The following is a 19,906-nucleotide window of genomic DNA, read 5'->3' on the forward strand; positions in this document are numbered from 1 at the left end:
ATACTCTTGATTACAATATAACTTATAATGTGTATCTGTATCTGCACATCATATGAACAACTACACTGACTTTCACTAGCAATATATCTCAGTATATCAGTTGATTTTGGGCAAAAAATGATGTATGGCAAAAATGTGTAAATGTTTGTGAAATGTAATCACACAAAAAAAAATCTTTTTTGTCCTTAATCACAAATATCTTTGCATTATATGTCCAGTGCTTGATCACTGTGTACCTACCAATGCAATTATCCACTAGAGCTGGAAAAGCGCTGCAGTTTTAGCATTAATGCGGTGCATTTAATGGACTACAATGTTAGAAGTCTCTGAAGTGCTCGTTTTTGTTTTCAAAGCCTCCTTTGTAGAAGCAACAATTTGGAATGCGTGCTTTATAACTGCAGTGGGAACCGCTGATGAATAGCGAATCACACTAACTAAGTCTGGCCGTTTCTGTTTCTGTTTCTGTCAGAAAGACGGCGGTCTCCTGAAGGACAAACACTCGTGATCGTGTTCTTCTTAATCGTTGTGACAGCATAGCTTTAAGGACGTCACTGAACAGTATGCTCAAGAAAATGCCATACATTCAAGTTTAAGTGTATGGTACGGTTTAGACTAGAAAATGCACAGAAATGTTATTTTGACAGTGTTGATGGCTGTATTAATTTGCATAATTTTTTTTTTTTTTAGATATTTTTGGTGGCAGTTCTTCATTTAGGAGTTGACATTGTGTATTCAGATGTCTGCATCGCATCTGGTTCCTTTCTAAGGTTTCCAAAGCTTGTACAAAATCACTTCTATAGACATTTACCCAGAATAACACTTTTTTTTTTTTGTATTCCCTATTTTAGCGGCTTCATCAGAGTGTATTCATGCAACTACTCCGTTGATCCAGTATTTTCAGTTAATTAAATTGAGTGGCAGGATTAAATTGGCAAAGCATTGATTTAGTTCATAAAATTGAAAGCGGTTTTGTGCGTGTGTGGGGGTAGACGTGGGTGGACATGTGATTTGTACTTAAAGTCCATACATATAGCTAATGAGAATGTACCTTTGTCTTCTTCACAGGGTTTGAAAGCATTTTGGAGGGGCTGTTTGGACCAGGACTCGTAAAAGATCTTACCTTCTTTCAAGGTCAGTGTTGCAGTTTATATGATGGTGGTGAAGATTAAAATAACGATTACTTTTAGTTTCGAATGTTGGAAACTTCTACAGTCTAAATAAAGAACACTTGTTCAGATGTTCCTAACCTTATATTATAAATCATGAAAATGTTTTAAAAATCCATAAAAAATATGAATTATTACATTTAAAAAAACATTTGGCCACAACTAACAATTTTGCCTAAGTTTTTTCACTGTAGGTTACCAAAGAAACAATAGCGTCAGTGAAGAGCATGTTCAAAACTAAATATAACATTAAATTAAAAACTATATTGTGCATAATTTGCAATCAACCTGTAATTTTTTTTTTTTTTTTTTTTTTAAACTGCGAAAGTGTTGTGTTCAAAAATAGTGCTAGCAATAAAATTAGCCTTTGTGAGACAAAGAAGTTGGCCGGTTTATTCCAGAAATGTTTAAAGTGTTATTTTAGTCTCAGAATGCTTTAAACATAATACATAATCCGAGATTTAGTGAAGTTAGGAAGGAAATCTGGACTAAAACATGCCGAATAAATGTACAGATGTTCCACTGTGGTGATGGGAGCAGCTAAAAGAGAGAGAGAGATTTGTTCTTAAGTTATTGGAGGTTTGGCGTCATTAGTGACATTCGCTCTGATAAAATGCATGGTTGTAACCACAGATACACGAGTAAGCCTCAAACTAGGGCTGTGCAATGATTAATCGCATCCAAAATAAAAGTTTGTGTTTACATAATATATGTATGTGTACTGTGCATAACTATTTAGTCTATATAAATCGATATAAATGCATGTATATATGAAATATTTGCAGATATTGTATAGAAATAAGACATTTTTCTTAAATATATACATGCATATGTGTGTCTTTATATATACAAAATGATTATACACACACATATATTACGTAAACACAAACTTTTAATCGTTGCACAGCCCTAATTCAAACCATCATATTCATTCACGCTGAAAAAGCCAAAGCCCACACTCGCGACGTGATTGCAAATTACTCTCGGAGGAACATTGTTTTGGTAGTTTTATGCCTCCACTGCTCGATGGACGAATCTTTTGTACTGCACTTTAAATAATGAAACCGTTTAAAGAGGTTTTTTTTGTCCACTTAAACAAAATTGCTGTTGAAAAATGTCTTCTTTTGTTCTGGAGTGCCTCAGGGTTCTATTTTAAGACCTTTAGTCATTTTGGTAAATTCACAAAATTAAACGCAACGATCTAATTGCACATTAGCTCGTCAACCATAAAGCCAGAAAATGTTCAAATTGTCTGTTTCTAAAGGTATAACTAGGTAGAACCATTCATGAGCCTAAACCATCAAATCATATTACTAAATTTTTCATGAATGAGCATGAAATATAAACATGGCTTTGATGCTCTTTTTTTTGCAGCACTTGAAGTGCAAATTACCTTCACACAGAATTTTCTATGCCAAATATGACCTTATTCTCCAAGTTTTAAATTACGCTGCCAATTATTTATTAAGAAAAATGCATATTTTTGCAATAACATTTCATATTAATAAATGTCCATTGACCAAGTATATTTTGTGTTTGATCATTTTAAGGACGTTTCTGTTTATCTTTTGCTGTTACTGGCAACTAACAGTAAGAAAGCTACTATTCATACCCAGATCAGTACAGTTTAGTTCTGGCTCTTCGTGTTCTTTGGTAATGAGAGATTGTTTGATTGCTTGAGACAGATGTCACCGCATTTCTTTTTTTTAGTCATCCTTTTGTCTTAATTTAATAAACTGTTCTCTGTTTTTCTTCATTATTAAATAATATATCCTTATTATAACATCGTTTGTTTAATTTACCTGTCACACATGGAGTAGTCTAGACTAAAAAGCTAGACTCTCCGCTTGGGTTACTTTGCAGTCAATCGGTCAAGAGACGGCAACTCCTAAAAATAAGCAGAATGACCTTTTCATGTGATTGTCAGCTAGCGGCTATGATCAGACACAGCGTTGAAAACATAATCTGCCGAGGATCATAACAAAGAAGCATATTTAAAGGGTTCATATAAGGGGTCAAGGTTTATCACTTAAATGTCCCCCCCCAGGCCCACTTATGGTAGTCAAGGTTTCTTACATTCATGACTATTTTCCACCCCCTCTTTTGAACCCTTAGAAATTAATGGGCCATTTTAATTTTTTTTTGCACATGACTCCTGTCAATGTTCACCAATACATCAGATCGCCGCAGTCTAACATGTGATTTAATATTCTGGTCACACTTTAGATTAGGGTCCAATTCTCTCTATTATTTTACTATTAACTTTGACTTTTGCCTCAATAAACTCCTAATTACGGCTTATTAATAGTTAGTAAGGTAGTTAAATTTAGGTATTGGTGGATTAAGGGATATAGAATATCGTCATGCAGAATGAGGCATTAATATGTGCTTTATAAGTACTAATAAACAGCCAATATCCTAGTAATATGCATGCTAAATAAGCAACTAGTGAATAGTGAGAATTGGACCCTAAAATAAAGTGTTACCAATATTTTTACATCAATTAAAAAAAGTACTAGTAAAAAATAGATGTAGTTAAATACGACGATTATTATTTATTTTACATTGTTTTGCTTTGTCAGAATGTTCTGTTTCAGTTTTTAAGCCCTCAGTTTCATCTAAGTTTACGTGGTTGCGTTCGCTATTCTTCAGCGTTTTAGTTTGTGTGTTATATTAAAGACTGCGTTTTAGTTCTTCCTCCTTTACAACTACGAGTCTGACACTCAACACACTGAAATTAGAAAAGAAAAGTTCACTTTTTGCGCATTTCATTCAATTATGCTAACTAAATATCTTCTGACTTCTGAGCTTAAACCTCTATAGTGTCAGGTTTTCTAAAAAAAAAAGGAGGTTTCATTCTTTTTAATACTTTAATATACAAAAAAAAAAAACATAGCATGGACCAAAATATCGTTTGGGTTGCTACTGAAAAATGTGTCAGTGCAGGAAAAACATATGCATTATATTCATAATTCATATGCATTATAATTAATAATAATAACTGTCCAACATGTTGTCATTAGTTGCAAAGTGTTTTCAGTGTTTGTTTGTAAAAGGATAGCACTTCACTTACACCATTTCTTGTTCTCCTGCAGATTGTGAGCCTGAGGGTGTGTCAGATTGGTCGTTTAATGAAAATTGTCTCTTTTGCTGCTTAAGACGTGAAAAAGTTAAGGTAATTAATCTCGCTCTTATTTTCTTATCTATGTATTTCCACAAACAATGCATTAGCAATGTCACATTTCACCTTGAGTCATGCCATGTTTTCAGCCATGCAGCACTTTATATATACAGTAATCTGTAGTAGCTGGGTCATTGGCGTTGAATAAAAAGAAAAACAGGAGAGATGCTCATTAACGCTCTCAGGAATGTTTATTAGTCAGATACGACATTATTATTAACTTAACTCTTTTAGTGTTTAAGATATTACTTGACAACACATCTTCAGATACACTGTAAAGGAAGATTTTCTCTATAACAAACCTCAAATCATATTTTTTCTTTCTTTGAAAGTAAATGGCATTACTGTGTAATTTGTATGCACAAATTTTAGCCGCTAACAATTTGAGACGTATATTGGTACACATCACATAGCACTCACTACACATCCATTTTTCAGGTGAAAAGAAAAGACTTTTTTTTAATGTAATTCAAATATGATTGCTTTTGCTTTTAATTAGCTTTTTATTTATTTAATTAATTTAGTCTCTCATTGTATTTTCTCTCTAGGAAAATTTGGTTGGTTTGAACAACCAAGTGTTATCAGAAGCGGACAGCTTCAAGCAAGATCAGTCCAATATTAACAAACTTGAGAGGCAAGCAGAGGATTTCCTCAATGTTGTCTTCTACAGAAAGGGTAAGGACAAGCTTCACACGCAGTACAAGAACTCAAACCAAAGTAGTTGAAGACTGTGTAAAGACACTTTGTCCAGTTTACTGGTATGATCAATGTTAATTGTAGTTGAATTGTGTGTTTTTTCTTTTCTTAAAGTTATTTGTTATAAACAAAGGCAATTACGGTGGTGAATTAAAATGATGTCCTTTTAAAATAACCCCAAATAATGACTCTTTAGTGTTAAATGTGTCTGTTTGAGCATGAAAAAGCTCTGAATAGTCAGTATATCAGTGCAAAATCTCAGTGTCAGTGTTTCTGAACTCCCTGAAACGCCTCCATTGCAGTCTTGAGTTTTCTTCCAGGAACAAAAAGATCACAATATTCCTCATTTAAATCATTACCGCCCATATGCACATGCAAAATAAAGAGATGAGGCCTGGTTGAGTTAGTTAGTAGTGTGTTGAAACTGGCGGTTATGGTAATTAGGGGCGGGACATTTCCCAAACACGCTCGAAGTGCTTAACCAATCACAACACACTGCTCCAGTCGACCAATCAGAGCACAGTGTGCTTTTCAGAAGGAGGGGCTTCATGGAGTCAGGAACTAAACAGAGCGTTACTGACAGACTGGGAAGAGAGGAGCTGCAACAATGGAGAATATGTGTTTTTGAACATTCAAGCATGAAACCTATTCTAGTAGAGCCCAAAAACAAAATACACAAACAAAAAAAGTCTTGAAAAAGGGCATAATAGGTCCTCTTTAAATCAATTACAGTGTATAGTCAACATTTGAAGTGGATCGAAACCTTTCGTCAAAGTTATACATGAATTTTGAACAATACCCGTTCTCGTCTCAGGACAACTTTGCTGACCTTTTTTGATCCACGTCAAATGTTGACTATTGCGTAATATATACACAGGGGTTGGACAATGAAACTGAAACTGTTGGAGGTTTAATGCCTGTATATGCACGGCCTGGTTGCCAATCTTCACTGATTGGGGTTTGAATTAGCAGAGCAAAAAGCACAGCTGTACATAAAAATATTGCAAACCACACAGCATAATGGGAGACAAATCAGAGTTCAAATGCACCAATACACACAGCAAGACTGGTGACTGAATGGTTTGATGAACATGAAAGTTAAGTTAAACATCTCACGTGGCCTGTAGACTCACCAGATCTAAATATTTCAGGGTATTTAGGAGGAGCGAGTCAGATAACGCTCTGAATCCCTCTGAAGGACTTGTATCTGTCATTCCCAAGACGAATTGACGCTCTGTTGGCCACAGAAGGAGGCCCTGCACTATAATAATACATGATTTTGGTTTCATTGTCCAACCCCTGTATATCACACATATTCTACAGTAAACAGCATACGATACGCCTATATAAATGTGTACAAGATAAGGGTTTTGAGGTTTAAATGTTTTCAGGTTGTCTTCCTTCCTTGTGCTGTGTGCATTTGATGTTTTATACTCTACGGAAACAGCCTGCAGAACTTTACTGCCCTGTAGGAAATGTTTTCACAGCCTTGTCTGCTGAATCCAGTGCCTTTGATTTGAACAATGGCAGTAAACAAGCGCATTGTGAAATAGTTTGATGATGCAGTGTTTTAAGTTATAAAATATTGATGAGAGAGGTATTTTTAGTCAAATATTAACTTATCTTGTTCGTGTTCACCTGGCTGGTCAATAACAATATTGCAAAATACATAAGAGACTTGTTCAAATCTGTGTGTATGGGTGTGTATATATATATATATATATATATATATATATATATATAGTAGGGGTGTAACGATACCCTCATGTTACGATTCGATACATATCACGATAGTGAACTCTCAATATGATATTATTGCGATACTCCAAGACAGATGATAAAAGGTTAATTTAGTATTAATTTAAGTATTATTAAGTATACATTTAGTATTACACTGGGGGTTTAAATGAATAGACTTGGACTTGGTGCTGATATCCCAATGCACAGGACAATAGAGACACCAGAATAACAATATTCATGATTCTGAAGCTGAAAATACTGACTTATTTTAGACGAATATGCTTTACTCTGTCACTGACTAGATATATTTAAAATAATATTGCCCACTTTTTACTGGTAACAAGACATTTGGCATTATCATGACCCACAAATATTCCCCCATTGCATTATTATACATTATATTCAACATTATATATAGCAGTTTAATGTAGTACTGACACCAAAACTCTGTAAATTTGTATTTTGGGTAAACCATCCACGATACATATTGTTGCATTTTTGAATTGCGATATATTGTGACACAACACATTGTTACTTACACCCCAAACATATAGACTAAAAATAGAATAAAAATAAAAATAAATTACCAAAACTTCAACTAAAATTAACTATCATTAAAAACTATAGCGTATAGCATCTCAATGACACTAAAAACACTGCTGTAAAGTGTAAGGTTTGAGTGATCAAAATATTTGGAGGCTAGACGTATATCTTATAGCTAAAGCTACTTTCTCTATATCTTGAGGTAATATATACACTAAATGCATTCATTGTCTCATTGCATCCCGTATATCTCTCTCAGCAGACCTCCCAAGATTTACAGACCCCCACATTCCTCTAGTGGCTCGTGAGATCATGCAGCGAATGATCCGACAGTTCGCTGCCGAATATACCTCAAAAACCAGCTCAACTCAGGACGTACCCCAACCCCAGTCCCAGCCCAACGGCACCAAGGACCAAAGCCTGCCGAAAGCGCCCTCGCTGGAGCCGGACGCCTCCACACCCGCTCCCGGCACCGGCACCGCTGCCTCCGCACAGAACCCCGTCCTCAGCAAGCTCCTCATGGCAGACCAGGACTCCCCGCTGGACCTCACCATCAAGAAACCAGAGACGCCAGAACCCAGCGAACAAGGTGAGGCCAGCTTCGGTCATCGCTGCGAAACTGTTTTCTTAACCTGTATGAGTATCTTTTTTAAATGTCGAAACATACTTTTTTAATGTTTTAATGTTTTCAACTTTATTTAGGCTATTGAAGTAGTGCTGGGCAATGATTAATCACATCCAAAATAAAAGTTTGTGTTTACATAATATATATGTGTGTGTACTGTGTATGATTATTTTGTATATATAAATACACACACATGCGTATATGCATTTAATAAAAAATTCGTTATTTATATATAAAATATTTATATTTATGATATAAATTATGTATAAATACAGTCGAAGTGGATCAAAATCTTTCATCAAAGTTATACATGAATTTTGAACAAAACTTTTTTGATCCACGTCAAATGTTGACTACTGTATATGTACAGTATATACATGCAAATATTTCTGAAATATATACATGCATATGTGTGTATTTATATATACAAAATAATTATACACAGTACACACACATATATTATGTAAACACAAACTTTTATTTTGGATGCGATTAAAAAAAGTTAAATATCTATATAGTTATAAATAATCAAGGCATGTGTTCCATTAAACATTTAAAAAAAGGAACAATTTTATTCTGTATTCACTGAAATATCAATACATTTTAATAAACAGCAATTTACCTACATTTTTTTAATTTTTTTTAAAGGGATACTCCACTTTTTTGGGAAATAGGCTCATTTTACAACTCCCCCAGAGTTAAACAGTTGAGTTTTACCGTTTTCGAATCCATTCAGCCGATCTCCGGGTCTGGCGGTACCACTTTTAGCATAGCTTAGCATAGATCATTGAATCGGACAAGACCATTAGCATCTCTCTCAAAAAAATGACCAAAGAGTTTCGATATTTTTCCTATTCATAACTTGACTCTTCTGTAGTTACATCGTGTACTAAGACCGACGGAAAATGTAAAGTTGCGATTTTCTAGGCTGATATGGCTAGGAACTATACTCTCATTCATGCGTAATAATCAAGAAAATTTGCTGCCGTACCATGAGTCCAGCAGGCGTAATGATATGACGCAGCGCCTGAAAATAGGTGTAATAGGTTAGACAAACTTAGTCCCGGTCACGTTGGAAGTTACTGAGTCAAGTCAAATTTTAAATAGGAATATCGAAACTCTGTGGTCATTTTTTTGAGAGAGATGCTAATGGTCTTGTCCGATTCAATGATCTATGCTAAGCTATGCTAAAAGTGGTACCGCCAGACCCGGAGATCAGCTGAATGGATTAGAAAACGGTAAAACTCAACTGTTTAACTCTGGGGGAGTTGTAAAATGAGCCTGTTTCCAAAAAAAGTGGAGTATCCCTTTAAGCATGTTAATTTCCAGTCTGTCAAAATGGGGCAAATTATGATTCAGTGTTTTGAGCAGATTCATTTAAAATAATTGATATGCAAAAAAAAAAAAGAGACACTAAAATAAGGTTTAAATATTTGGCTGAAAATACACTATTAAAATATATGTAACTATTGCACTTACACAATTTTAAGAAATCGGAAAAAAACATGCTTTAAAATCATAACAATATTCACTTTGCTGGTGAATTTTATACTGGAAACAAAATATCAAATATATTGAGTCAGCTTGTAAAGTTTTGAGACAGAATGTCCTTTTGGTTGAGAATTGGTTAATTCTGTACACATTTGTTGTATATAGATCTCTTTTCACAGAGATTGTCTTGCGTTTGGGATGTGCATTACTCAGTGAGGAAACTGTGAATATGATTACAGAAATTATTATAACCAGAACCTCGTAAAGATCTTTCAAGACTATAAAATATCAAAACTTTGGATCTATGAATGGTTAAAGGATAACTAGACGCTTTGATTCAGTTTGGTCAACTGATTTCTGTTTTAGTTTGGTCTTAGAATATGACGACGTTTTATTTGCAGATGGAGTCCTTGACCTCTCGACTAAGAAGAACCATAGTCATGGTAGTGTCTCAATGAAAAGCTCTCATGGTTTCTCAATCATGCCCACAGTTAAGGGGTAAGAAGTCCTTTTTCTTTTCTTTGTGGCATTGTGACCATTTCTGGCATGTCTGTTGTACACATGACTGTATCAGTGAATCGGTGAATGAGTTTTTAGTCCTATCACTAGTTGCTTATTTTATGTCTCACTTTTTGTTCACAAAATGAGCACTTCAGTAACAATCACCCTCTACAAAAATAAGATTCAGTAAGTAGGGATGTCCCGTGAATGAATATTGAATGAATGAGTCAATGAATATTGAGCATCTGCCGATACCGAGTCCCAATCCGATAGCCTACTTGTATTTTCCTAGTGCTTGGTTTTATATATATATATATTAGGGCTGTCAAAATTAACACGTTAACGCACACAATACATTTTTCTAGTTTAACACATTACAAATATTTAACACAACGCGGCATCCATTTTTTTTACCATCATCCTTTGGCTAGCGTTATATTATATGATCTGTGTATCTCCTGTCTGTGTGACCGAAACATGACTCGTGCGCACAGAAAGCCGCTTCAGACGACACTTCAACAGACAAAACCACACAAAATTATGCCGAAATGCCCGTTTTGTCGAGTATCCTCGCAAGCACAGTCTCACATGAGTTAAATGAACGTTAAGAGTTGGGAAAAAATGGGATGCGTGTCAGATCCGTGTCGTGCATCAGGTCTTAAAGTGACGGCTGCCTAATAAACCTCCTCGTGTCTGTTATTAATGTTAATCAGAGAACAAAAGAAAAGGAGAAAATCACTCATTGCTTTTGACTGAATAACTTTTGTAGCTTTAATAAGGGTTAATCTATATTTCGTTTATAATTTATGCAATGAAGACTGTGAAGTGTTTGATAACTTTATTCAATTTCTGGATATATCTTACCTGTTAGACCTACCTGAAAATCTTAAAGCACTGTTTATAAGGTTACATGGGTCGAAAACAATGACTTATTGTGCATTTTGACAGGGGAAGTAAAAATATGAACTCGTCTGACTGGGCCAATAGAAAAAAAAAAAATTTGCCCTGATATATATTGAAGTATATGAAGTACTATTATCATGTGTTTATGTGGAGATTGTTTTAAGTTAACTTCAATTAAAAGTTGTTATTATATATATATATATATATATGCACACACATTGATAGATGTAAACATCTGTTACAATGGTGTATACAGACTGTGTGGTTACAATTATGAATATGATTATAATATTGATATGAACTTCTAGTACTGAAGTTCGTGGTGTCAGAATGCCAGTCTGTCAGTCAAGTCCGAAGCAAGACGTAACCCATAACAACGTGTTAAGGCAGCGATGTCTCAGATAGTCTGACGGCATATAAAAATAAACAAAGTGATTTGTTACAAAAGTGTGCATCAAATATGTTAAACACCAACGCTCGAACAAGCGCGTGTAAAACACTAGAATAGACCTCATTGGTTATTGCGCTTCACGAACGCATATTTGAGCTTCGTATTTTCCTTTTAATGGCGGTGGGCAAACAAACCCACTTGAAGCTGCAACTGCCACCTACTGCACAACACCTGCGTGACAGGTGACGAAAAATAAAGGATCGGCCTCGGGATAACCAACACCAATCAGTGTAAAAAAAAGCATAAAGCATCAGTAAGTGAAAAGCATTATCTGTAATTTTAGATTTATTAGCGAGCATTTCAAGCCAAACCATGTAATGCAAAGATCATAGAAAGACTGTTTGGCACAATAAACATTTATAATCTAGGTACAGGTGTCCGTGAAATTTTACTCTTTTAGGTTATAAAATTGTTACTTGGATAAAAAAAAAAAAAAAAAAGTGCATGTCTGTGTAGTGAAATTTGTATAAATCTTGTACAGAATGGTGCGTTTTTAAAGTAAAGAACTTTATTTGTACCATGGGCAAGAATTACATTTCATAATTTAGCTGATGTTTGAAAGAACAGAGCAACCAGAGTTATCTAAGTGAAGTATCATCAGAGCACAATGGTGACAGTTTATGTAAAACCCCTTGTGGGACCTTCAATTTCCTGCTTAGACAATCAACTATACTTTCTGTACTAAGACACTTTACTGAGGTACAGACAATGTGGTACATTTCCTCAGAAAAGGTACATTTTTTTGTTCTCTGAAAAGATACGGAATGGTACTGTGAATGATTGTCTATGAAACCACACAAATAAGGTTCAAAACCTTTGTTTTTTGTAACACATTGTATGTGTTTAACCTTGGATCAAACTACATATTACATGAGCCGTTTTATTTTCTATTCATTTTACATGTGGTTTGCAATATTTGCAACCTTATTAACCATGGCAACCTTATTGGGACATGTCTAAGTACACTTTAAAACTCTGATTTGTTTTATTTTTAGCAATAAAACTAGCATAGATGGAAAAACATTTAATTAAAAATGACAACATGTATGAAATTAAAACGGTTAGAATGGCAAGCTAGCAAGTTTGTGTAAGTAAAAGTGTAAATGAATCTGTCACTGAAGTATGGGTTAGCTTGTTTGGTACCAGATGTTGGTTTCCATTTATTTTCCATAAATTAAAGAAAAAAAATATTAGTTTGATATTTTCTAATTCCAATATCTATATGGTAATGGGCATGAATGATTAAGCTTGACAAATGCAGTCAACATTACATCATCAAGTTAATCATTATAAATAGTTCTGTAGTTATAACGATTATAAATAGTTCAAGATTATGTCTAAATTATAACGTTTGGCATTCATTGTTCGACACAGTAAAAGTGGTGTTTGTTACCCTTTACAAAAACTTAACGGGACTATTCATGGCAAATCCCCCATTCAATTTCTTGAAGACAACAGAATTGTTCCTTTCCATTAAGTACAAGACTTCATTCCAGTAACATACCACATTCTCACATATGAACATTTTATCTTTCCATAAATTAGGCGTTCCCAGAGAGCTGATCACAACTATCGAGATGTTGACGATGAGGATGGCTTGCCACCGAGAAGCTTGCATGATGGGATAAGGGAGAACTGTATTAGTTCTGGACCCCTCAAGCCACCGTTGGCCCGTTCACTCCTTATAAAAGAGGAACTCCTGAACCAGAAACATCGCCTCCTTGGCCAACCCACACCTCTTTCTTTGGCTAGCCTAGAGTCCGTGGGTCTCCTCAACAGCCAAGCCCAATCCCTTCTTTCGCGTGATGGATCCTGGGGAAAATCCCATCTAGACAGCCTCCTGAAGCTCAAACAAATTGGCGGGAATCTCAATGACCTAAGCGACCTGCCTCTTTTCCAGGAGAACCTAGGCCTGTTCACCAAGGGCACAAAGTCCCATGACACTGGCTCCATCACGGTAAAGAAAGAACTAGGACATTCCCCTCCAGTGGACTTGAAGATCCCGCAAGTCAGAGGCATGGACCTGTCCTGGGACTCCCATGGGAACGCCTCGGATCTCTATAGTTACAGCTCTATAACGATGGGTAACGTGCACTCGGAGAATGCGCTCAGTAGGAAGCTGAGGGTCATCTTGCCAAAGCAGAGTCGCAGGGCCGCTCTGGGAGGCCTTCTCGATGCAGGAGCGGTGGCCGAGTACTGGGGGGCAGACCTCGAACAGCCAACTTTGGGACCCCAGTACCCGACATCAGATCCAGAGGCCGACCCAACAGGCTCCAAGCAACCCCGAAAGAAAAGGGGACGGTATCGGCAGTACAACACTGAGATTCTAGAAGAAGCCATTGCTGTGGTGATGGGTGGGAAGATGAGCGTTTCAAAGGCGCAAAACATCTACGGTATTCCCCACAGTACCTTGGAGTACAAGGTAAAAGAGAGGATGGGCACACTGAAGAACCCACCAAAGAAAAAGCTTAAACTGATGATGAGGGCCGAGGGGCAAGACTCTGGGATCACCGGCGAAACCGAATCCACGTCGACGCCCGCCACCACACCCATCGCAACGCCAGTGGATCTCTTGCAGGGGGCAGGAGACAAAGTCGAGTAGATTACACAGAACACCTCATAAAATGGAAACAGTTTTAGATTCTGACAGAAACAATTGATGATTTGGAATTGAGGAAGGGGCTTTAATTGTGCCAATTTACTTGCAGTATCTGGGTGAGCACAACTGCAGGGATTGATGGGAGGATTTGAGCCTGATAACTGGGGATAAGAAACAAATTGGCAGTTATCAGTGGTCGCATTGACACTGCAAGCATTTGCTGAAGTTTTTTACAACATAAAGCAACAAATGCGTACTAAAGCCATAAGAGAGTATCGACAGAAAGACATTTTGTTAAAAACGAAAAGCAAGCAGATTAACCCTTTGTTCGCCCCCTTCATCATGAACTTTGCTTAGCCGTGCCATTAATGCTCACGCGTTTTGGACGGCATGCCATTTTGAGAAATGAGAAGTGGGGTTTGAAGGGTTTACGTGCAAAGCTGGAAAATAACCCTTCAAAAATGAATTCATCTTCTCTTTATTGGTAGGTTTATGAAATAATTCATGATCTTTAAAACTAATTTATTTCAAATGGAGTTGACAAGGATTCTGACCCAGGGATCAATCCCAGGCCCGTTTTCTATTAACAGGTAAAACCAATTGCTTTCAACTCTTTGTAGTTTCCTCCTTTTATATTCTGCGCCATTGAAACAGACTGAGAATTAGACAAGTCCATTTTAAAAAAAAAACAAATGAAGCTTAAGATTAGTCATTCAGGGATGCATGTTTGTGATGTTGAAAAGATTTTTTTTTTTTTTTTTACTTTACTGTATAACTTTTCTTTTACTCTAGCGCTTTCTTTTGCACTACACTTTCAGTCTGGCGCTCGCCAGAGCCTAAATCTGGCAATTAGACCTGATTACCTCGACACTGCTTGCATTACGCACTTACTGTTCTGTCTGGCATACTACATCATACTCATTTTACAGTACTCTACTCTTGGTGAGAGCCTCTCTCTTAAAAGGTTTCCAAAACCCATGAAAGGGGACGATGCCGACTTAAACCACACAGGACAGGAACGTGTTTCAGATTCACATCTTTCTACTAAAATGAATCGAGGGAGGGTTCAATGCAGTCAATTTTTGGCTGTTTCTGGCCGGCTCCCTCGTCGCTGCTTATAGTCAGTCGCTGACGTGTATATTTATAAAAAGAAAAGCGTTTTTCGCAGAGGGTTGGTTTCGGGGAGGGTGGAACATAGATGGGGGGAAATGTAGGTCGGGTTATGACCATATAACCCTGTTATATTATAAATTTGCGTTCTTTCAGAGGGCCAATTGTTGCCTCTGAATAGATTCTTTTCCTCATGTAAAACTCAGGGCAACTGAGACAAATATAGCGATCATGTTTTTAGAGAAACAATGCATCTTACCTACTTGAACTGGAACCTGTGACACACTCGCAGTAAATGAGTTGGGTCAGGGGCAGGGCTTTATACCGGGCGTTAGTTGGGTCGAGCTGAGCCATTGGTGGGGATGTTATCGTTCGAGACACCTGGCTCGATGGGAATTTTCTGAGATCTCTCTGAAAATAGCACTTTGTTTAAAAATAAAAGCGAATATGTTTGGGTGTTGCGTTTTAAAGTAGCTTTTGCAGTAGCAGATAGCATAAAGGAGACTTGCAAGATCAAAGGGGGGATCATTTCAACGACCCCCGCCGTCCTGCAGCTTAGACCCAAACATACTCATTTTGTTTTGAAAAAAATTACCTCTTTAATACACAGTGGTCGACAGCTTGAACTCTCAGATTTGTCCAGTGTTGCCTCACTGTTTAGTGTCACATTGCCCCTCTTCAAATCTAAACCGTGTCACCTGATGTATATAAAACTGAAAAAGCGCGTAGATCTGTGAAGATTTTCAGAGAAGAGAAGGCTTTTGGAATGGCATGCTCCACTTTTGATGTTGTTTGAAGGGCATTCTGGTATATCACTGCCTGGTGCTCACCCAGTCTGTGACAAAAAAATTATACTTCAGACTTCAGGGTTTCTGATGGATGAAACTGACTCTTTGAAATGTACCTTTTATTTATTTCATTATTTAATTTCAATAATTTAAGTAAATGGCATGCACCAGTTAAGTGGAGGCTGATGAGTTATTTATAATCGGACACTTTTGGTGGCCAGGTTTGCTTCAAGGTGGACGAACGGGAACACTGTCCTGGCCTCACCCTTACAATTTTGCCCAGTGAATTCAAGTCATTTTAAAGCCTTAATTAGGCTTGTATGTATTGGACAATTTCCTACAACTCTATAGTTGTTTAAATGATCTTATTAATAAAAAATTTATTTTTAGTTTTGTTAGCTTTGTTTAATGATAGCATTGCCATTATAGCCACGTGTGGAGACACTACTGAAATTACTAAGAATCTTGATTATTTTTACCAACACTACATACAATACTAAACAATTGATGTAATATATATATATTTAGTGCAAATTTTTAAATGATGATCTGTACTTCTACAATTGATTATGTAGCAAGTCGAAGGGGAAGTTATAGCTAAGTTAGAATCATATTCATACTTATAGCTCTACGCGTAAAATCCCTTTAGGTCATCTGGCATCAAATGCACCAACACTTTACCAATGCTGAGCGTTTAAAGTGTCTAATTAGAATTTAGTTTGGTCCTTAATCAATCAATCAGGTTATTTATTAATCGACGTGATGTAAAATAATACTCTTGCCATTTAAAACATTTCTTAACCAGGATTGTCTTGTTTTACAGTAAAACATTCTTGATTTTACTGAATATTTGAAACCCTTGAGTTCAATTTTTCTTACCCTACTGGCAAATGTATTTTTCTTGTTTTAAGTATAAATTTAGTTGGATTCTCCAATAAAATTGCTTAACTTTTAAAAACTAGTAAATTATAAGTAGTAGATCAGTAGCTACATCCTAGATTGTAGATTGAATATTTGCCCTCATAATTGGCACTTATGAATTATTGCACTGATGGCCATGACTGGAAGTTGTTTTGCAGCACTTAAATCTTTCGGAGGAAACCTCCCTATTGTTGGATCTAGAAAGTTTTGAACTTTGCCACTGTACATTCTGCAACCTAATTCATCATCAGCCGTCCGATTCACAATGGTGCATGCCATTTCGACATATTTATTTAATTTGACTTCAATGATTAAATGTATTACAGGGTTAACGGCTCCCCCTGTCCAAAAACATCCTCCCTCTTAAAGAAATCCAAACATCTTTTACACAAATGAATGTAGAACCATTTTTTGGAATGATTTCTGAAACTTAGTAGTTTAGAAAACATGGCACTTTCACATTTCATACATTGAACAGACTGTTTTAATTTTTCTCTTGCTGCTCGTTTCAAACGGTTGTTGTTTTATTTGCGTTTCTCTGAAACGTACACCTGTAGCCTTCAGTACTTTCGTATCTCAGGATAGATTCAGCGGAAGGGTTCGCAATATTTGTCAGTCGGATATCAATGCAGACATAACTACCTGTACAAGAAGTGCATGGACATGTTATATTAACTACAGTCTTTTTGCACAATATACCTCATCCTTGGGAATAAACGCGCCTTTCTGTGCCACATCCTTAAATACCATTCAGGGGCACGTGGAAAAGGAGCAGTTGAAACTCTGGGAAATTAATTTTTATTTTCCTATTTCACCCTCTTTTTTGTCTTCTATGAGAGGGGATGGCGAGGCATTTCATGTGTCTGACTGACCAATATTTACACCCTTTTCATTCAGGTACAGAAAAAAAAAAACGATTTTTTTGAATACCATCAAACATTTCGCATCTTGCCAATAACGGGTCCCATCCTTTAAGTTAACTATCAAAGGCAAACATCAATGGATACTTTTTAAGACACAATCCCTTTTTCCTGTACTCTGAATAAGCGATTCAACCATCAGGTTTAACCCTCATGGGTGTTTTTGTGGAAAACACAAATGGAGGTTCGAAGGGGAGATTATGGGACAGGTGGAAATGTTAACCTTTCTGTTGTTTTTTTTTGTGCTCTTTGTAAACTTGTTTTTAAACTGCATTCCAAAAATCTCAAGAGATAACCTTTATATGGAAGAAGAAACCTATACATATTACAAATGAATATATTATATTTATTTTACTGTTAATCTTGTTTATTTGTCTTTTTGTTCTGGTCGACATTGAAATGCTACACAAAGAAACGATGGAAATCGACGCCGACATGAAGTGCCATTTGTTTTGTCTCAAGTGGCTCGTTATGATTTCTTTTCTGAAAAGATGTTTTCGGATAGCCTTTTATTTTATTTGATTTTCTTTGACAAGCTTTTGACCTCCACTGCATATCCACATAACAGCATTACCTCAGGTGAGACCTCTCCAGAGCAGCTGATTCTACATTTAGTTGTAGAAATCAGGACCTGTACTTGACTTTTACACGTTTCCAAGAACGCAACGATCACTTTTCAAGGAAGCAGTTTATAAATAACGCTAGTCGCATTTTTTGTTTTGTTTTTCTCCGGTGTATTTTACAATTGAACGCTTTGCTTAACTGAACCACGGGTCTCTTTTTTGAATACAACTTTAGCACACGTTCAAATCAATAGGGCACACATTTGTACTCCACAAATAATACACACTCCAAACACTCACATGCACACAATCATGTTGGGTGGTTTACAGTTTTAAGCTATTGGTTTGATAACTCTTCAAGGGAAACTAGTCGGTTGTGACATTTAGAAAGAATCTGAAAAGGCAAATATGGACACGATGTCTTATTATAGCTGATTAAATGTCTCTTTACAACTGCCATTTAAATACATACTAGATGTTTAGTTGATTTTTTTTCTTTTTTGAGATTGGATTATTTTATATTTTTTGTTCAAACCATTAGTTAAGCCCAGAATGATGTTGTCATTTGCAATTCCTTCAAGTTTAACTATTGTTTTCTATGGATTTTAGTGAAATTGAAACGAATAGGCACACCTTTATTCAACAGAACGTTTGGAATTGGGAAAAACAAATTGTCGGCAAGCATTGTAGTCCAATTTAATTACAGATATCCATCGGACTGTCAATCTATGCACTTGAGAGTTACTTGCACCACAACAAGTTTTCTGAGTTTGTGATCACATCAAGTAGGTTTTAGCACCAATTTGTTCTTCATTTGCAATTTAAATAGCATTATGTCAAGTAAATAAGTTGAATATTTTAGATCAGCAGTATAGCTTAAAATAGCAGTTGTCATGGTGCAGCACACGCCGTGGTAAAAGACATGTTTTGATTGAATGTAACTTCCTAGAGAAGCATGTCTCAGAGGAAAAGATGGAATATGCACAGACAGTTCGGCTCAGAATAGTCAAACTTGCCATGATACATTATGCATTTCATTGAAATTTTCATTTTGGTGTCATCCGGAGTGCCTGTCTTGCAGTGTTCAATCGTCACCGATAATTTGATAATTGCATTCAATCACCATTACACGAATAAACATTGTTTACTAATCAATGGAAACGATACTGAGCCGATGATACCTATTGATAATTGGTAACAACAATCGAAAATCATTAACCAAGGCGACTTACAATCTATATATTCGTTTTCTTACACTGAATTGAATCAATGTTGTCTTGATTAAGGCAATTAAATAAAAATAAATGCATTTTATTTATAGGTGAAGTGTGTCATTTCTAGCGCAATGGCAAACAAACATGTTCAGAACACTCGTCCGGTGTGCCATTGGTCCACAAACAGATAATCCCGCCCTGAACTCGCTCTATTGGTTGAACCGATGTTGCTACGCTAGATGCTCGCACGAACAGATCAATGTTTTGAAAGCAAGAAACAGGGACAGAAAAATGTTTAAATACACACTTCATCTTTAAAATGAGATGTTCCTGCATAGGTCTAAGTGAAACTGTGAATTATATGGAACAGAGCCATGAAAAGTCAACACCAGACTTCTACTGTCTCCACAATGAAACATTAGTATGGATGGCAGTGAAGTCGTTGTTCTTAATACACTCAATGCTAGCTCAGCGAGAGGTCAAGTAGAAGCTGT

At 36.3% G+C, this 19,906-nt stretch overlaps 1 protein-coding gene across 2 annotated transcripts in view; it reads left to right on the forward strand.

Annotated features, from left to right (window-relative positions):
• lcor (ligand dependent nuclear receptor corepressor) overlaps positions 1-14,569 on the forward strand; it is a 34,627-nt gene extending 20,058 nt beyond the window's left edge. The window contains exons 2-7 of one of the 2 annotated variants that reach the window (XM_084417987.1): positions 1,066-1,131; positions 4,262-4,341; positions 4,896-5,022; positions 7,589-7,915; positions 9,844-9,940; positions 12,843-14,569. In XM_084417987.1, the coding sequence (XP_084274113.1) occupies positions 1,066-1,131; positions 4,262-4,341; positions 4,896-5,022; positions 7,589-7,915; positions 9,844-9,940; positions 12,843-13,899 (1,754 nt within the window). In that variant the 3' untranslated portion in view covers positions 13,900-14,569. Of the gene's footprint in view, positions 1-1,065; positions 1,132-4,261; positions 4,342-4,895; positions 5,023-7,585; positions 7,916-9,843; positions 9,941-12,842 lie in introns of both variants that reach the window. The other variant, XM_084417986.1, reaches the window with a different exon arrangement.
• The last annotated feature ends 5,337 nt before the right edge of the window (positions 14,570-19,906 follow it).

Source organism: Rutilus rutilus (genome assembly GCF_951802725.1).
Source record: "Rutilus rutilus genome assembly, chromosome: 8".
Classification (NCBI taxonomy): domain Eukaryota; kingdom Metazoa; phylum Chordata; class Actinopteri; order Cypriniformes; family Leuciscidae; genus Rutilus; species Rutilus rutilus.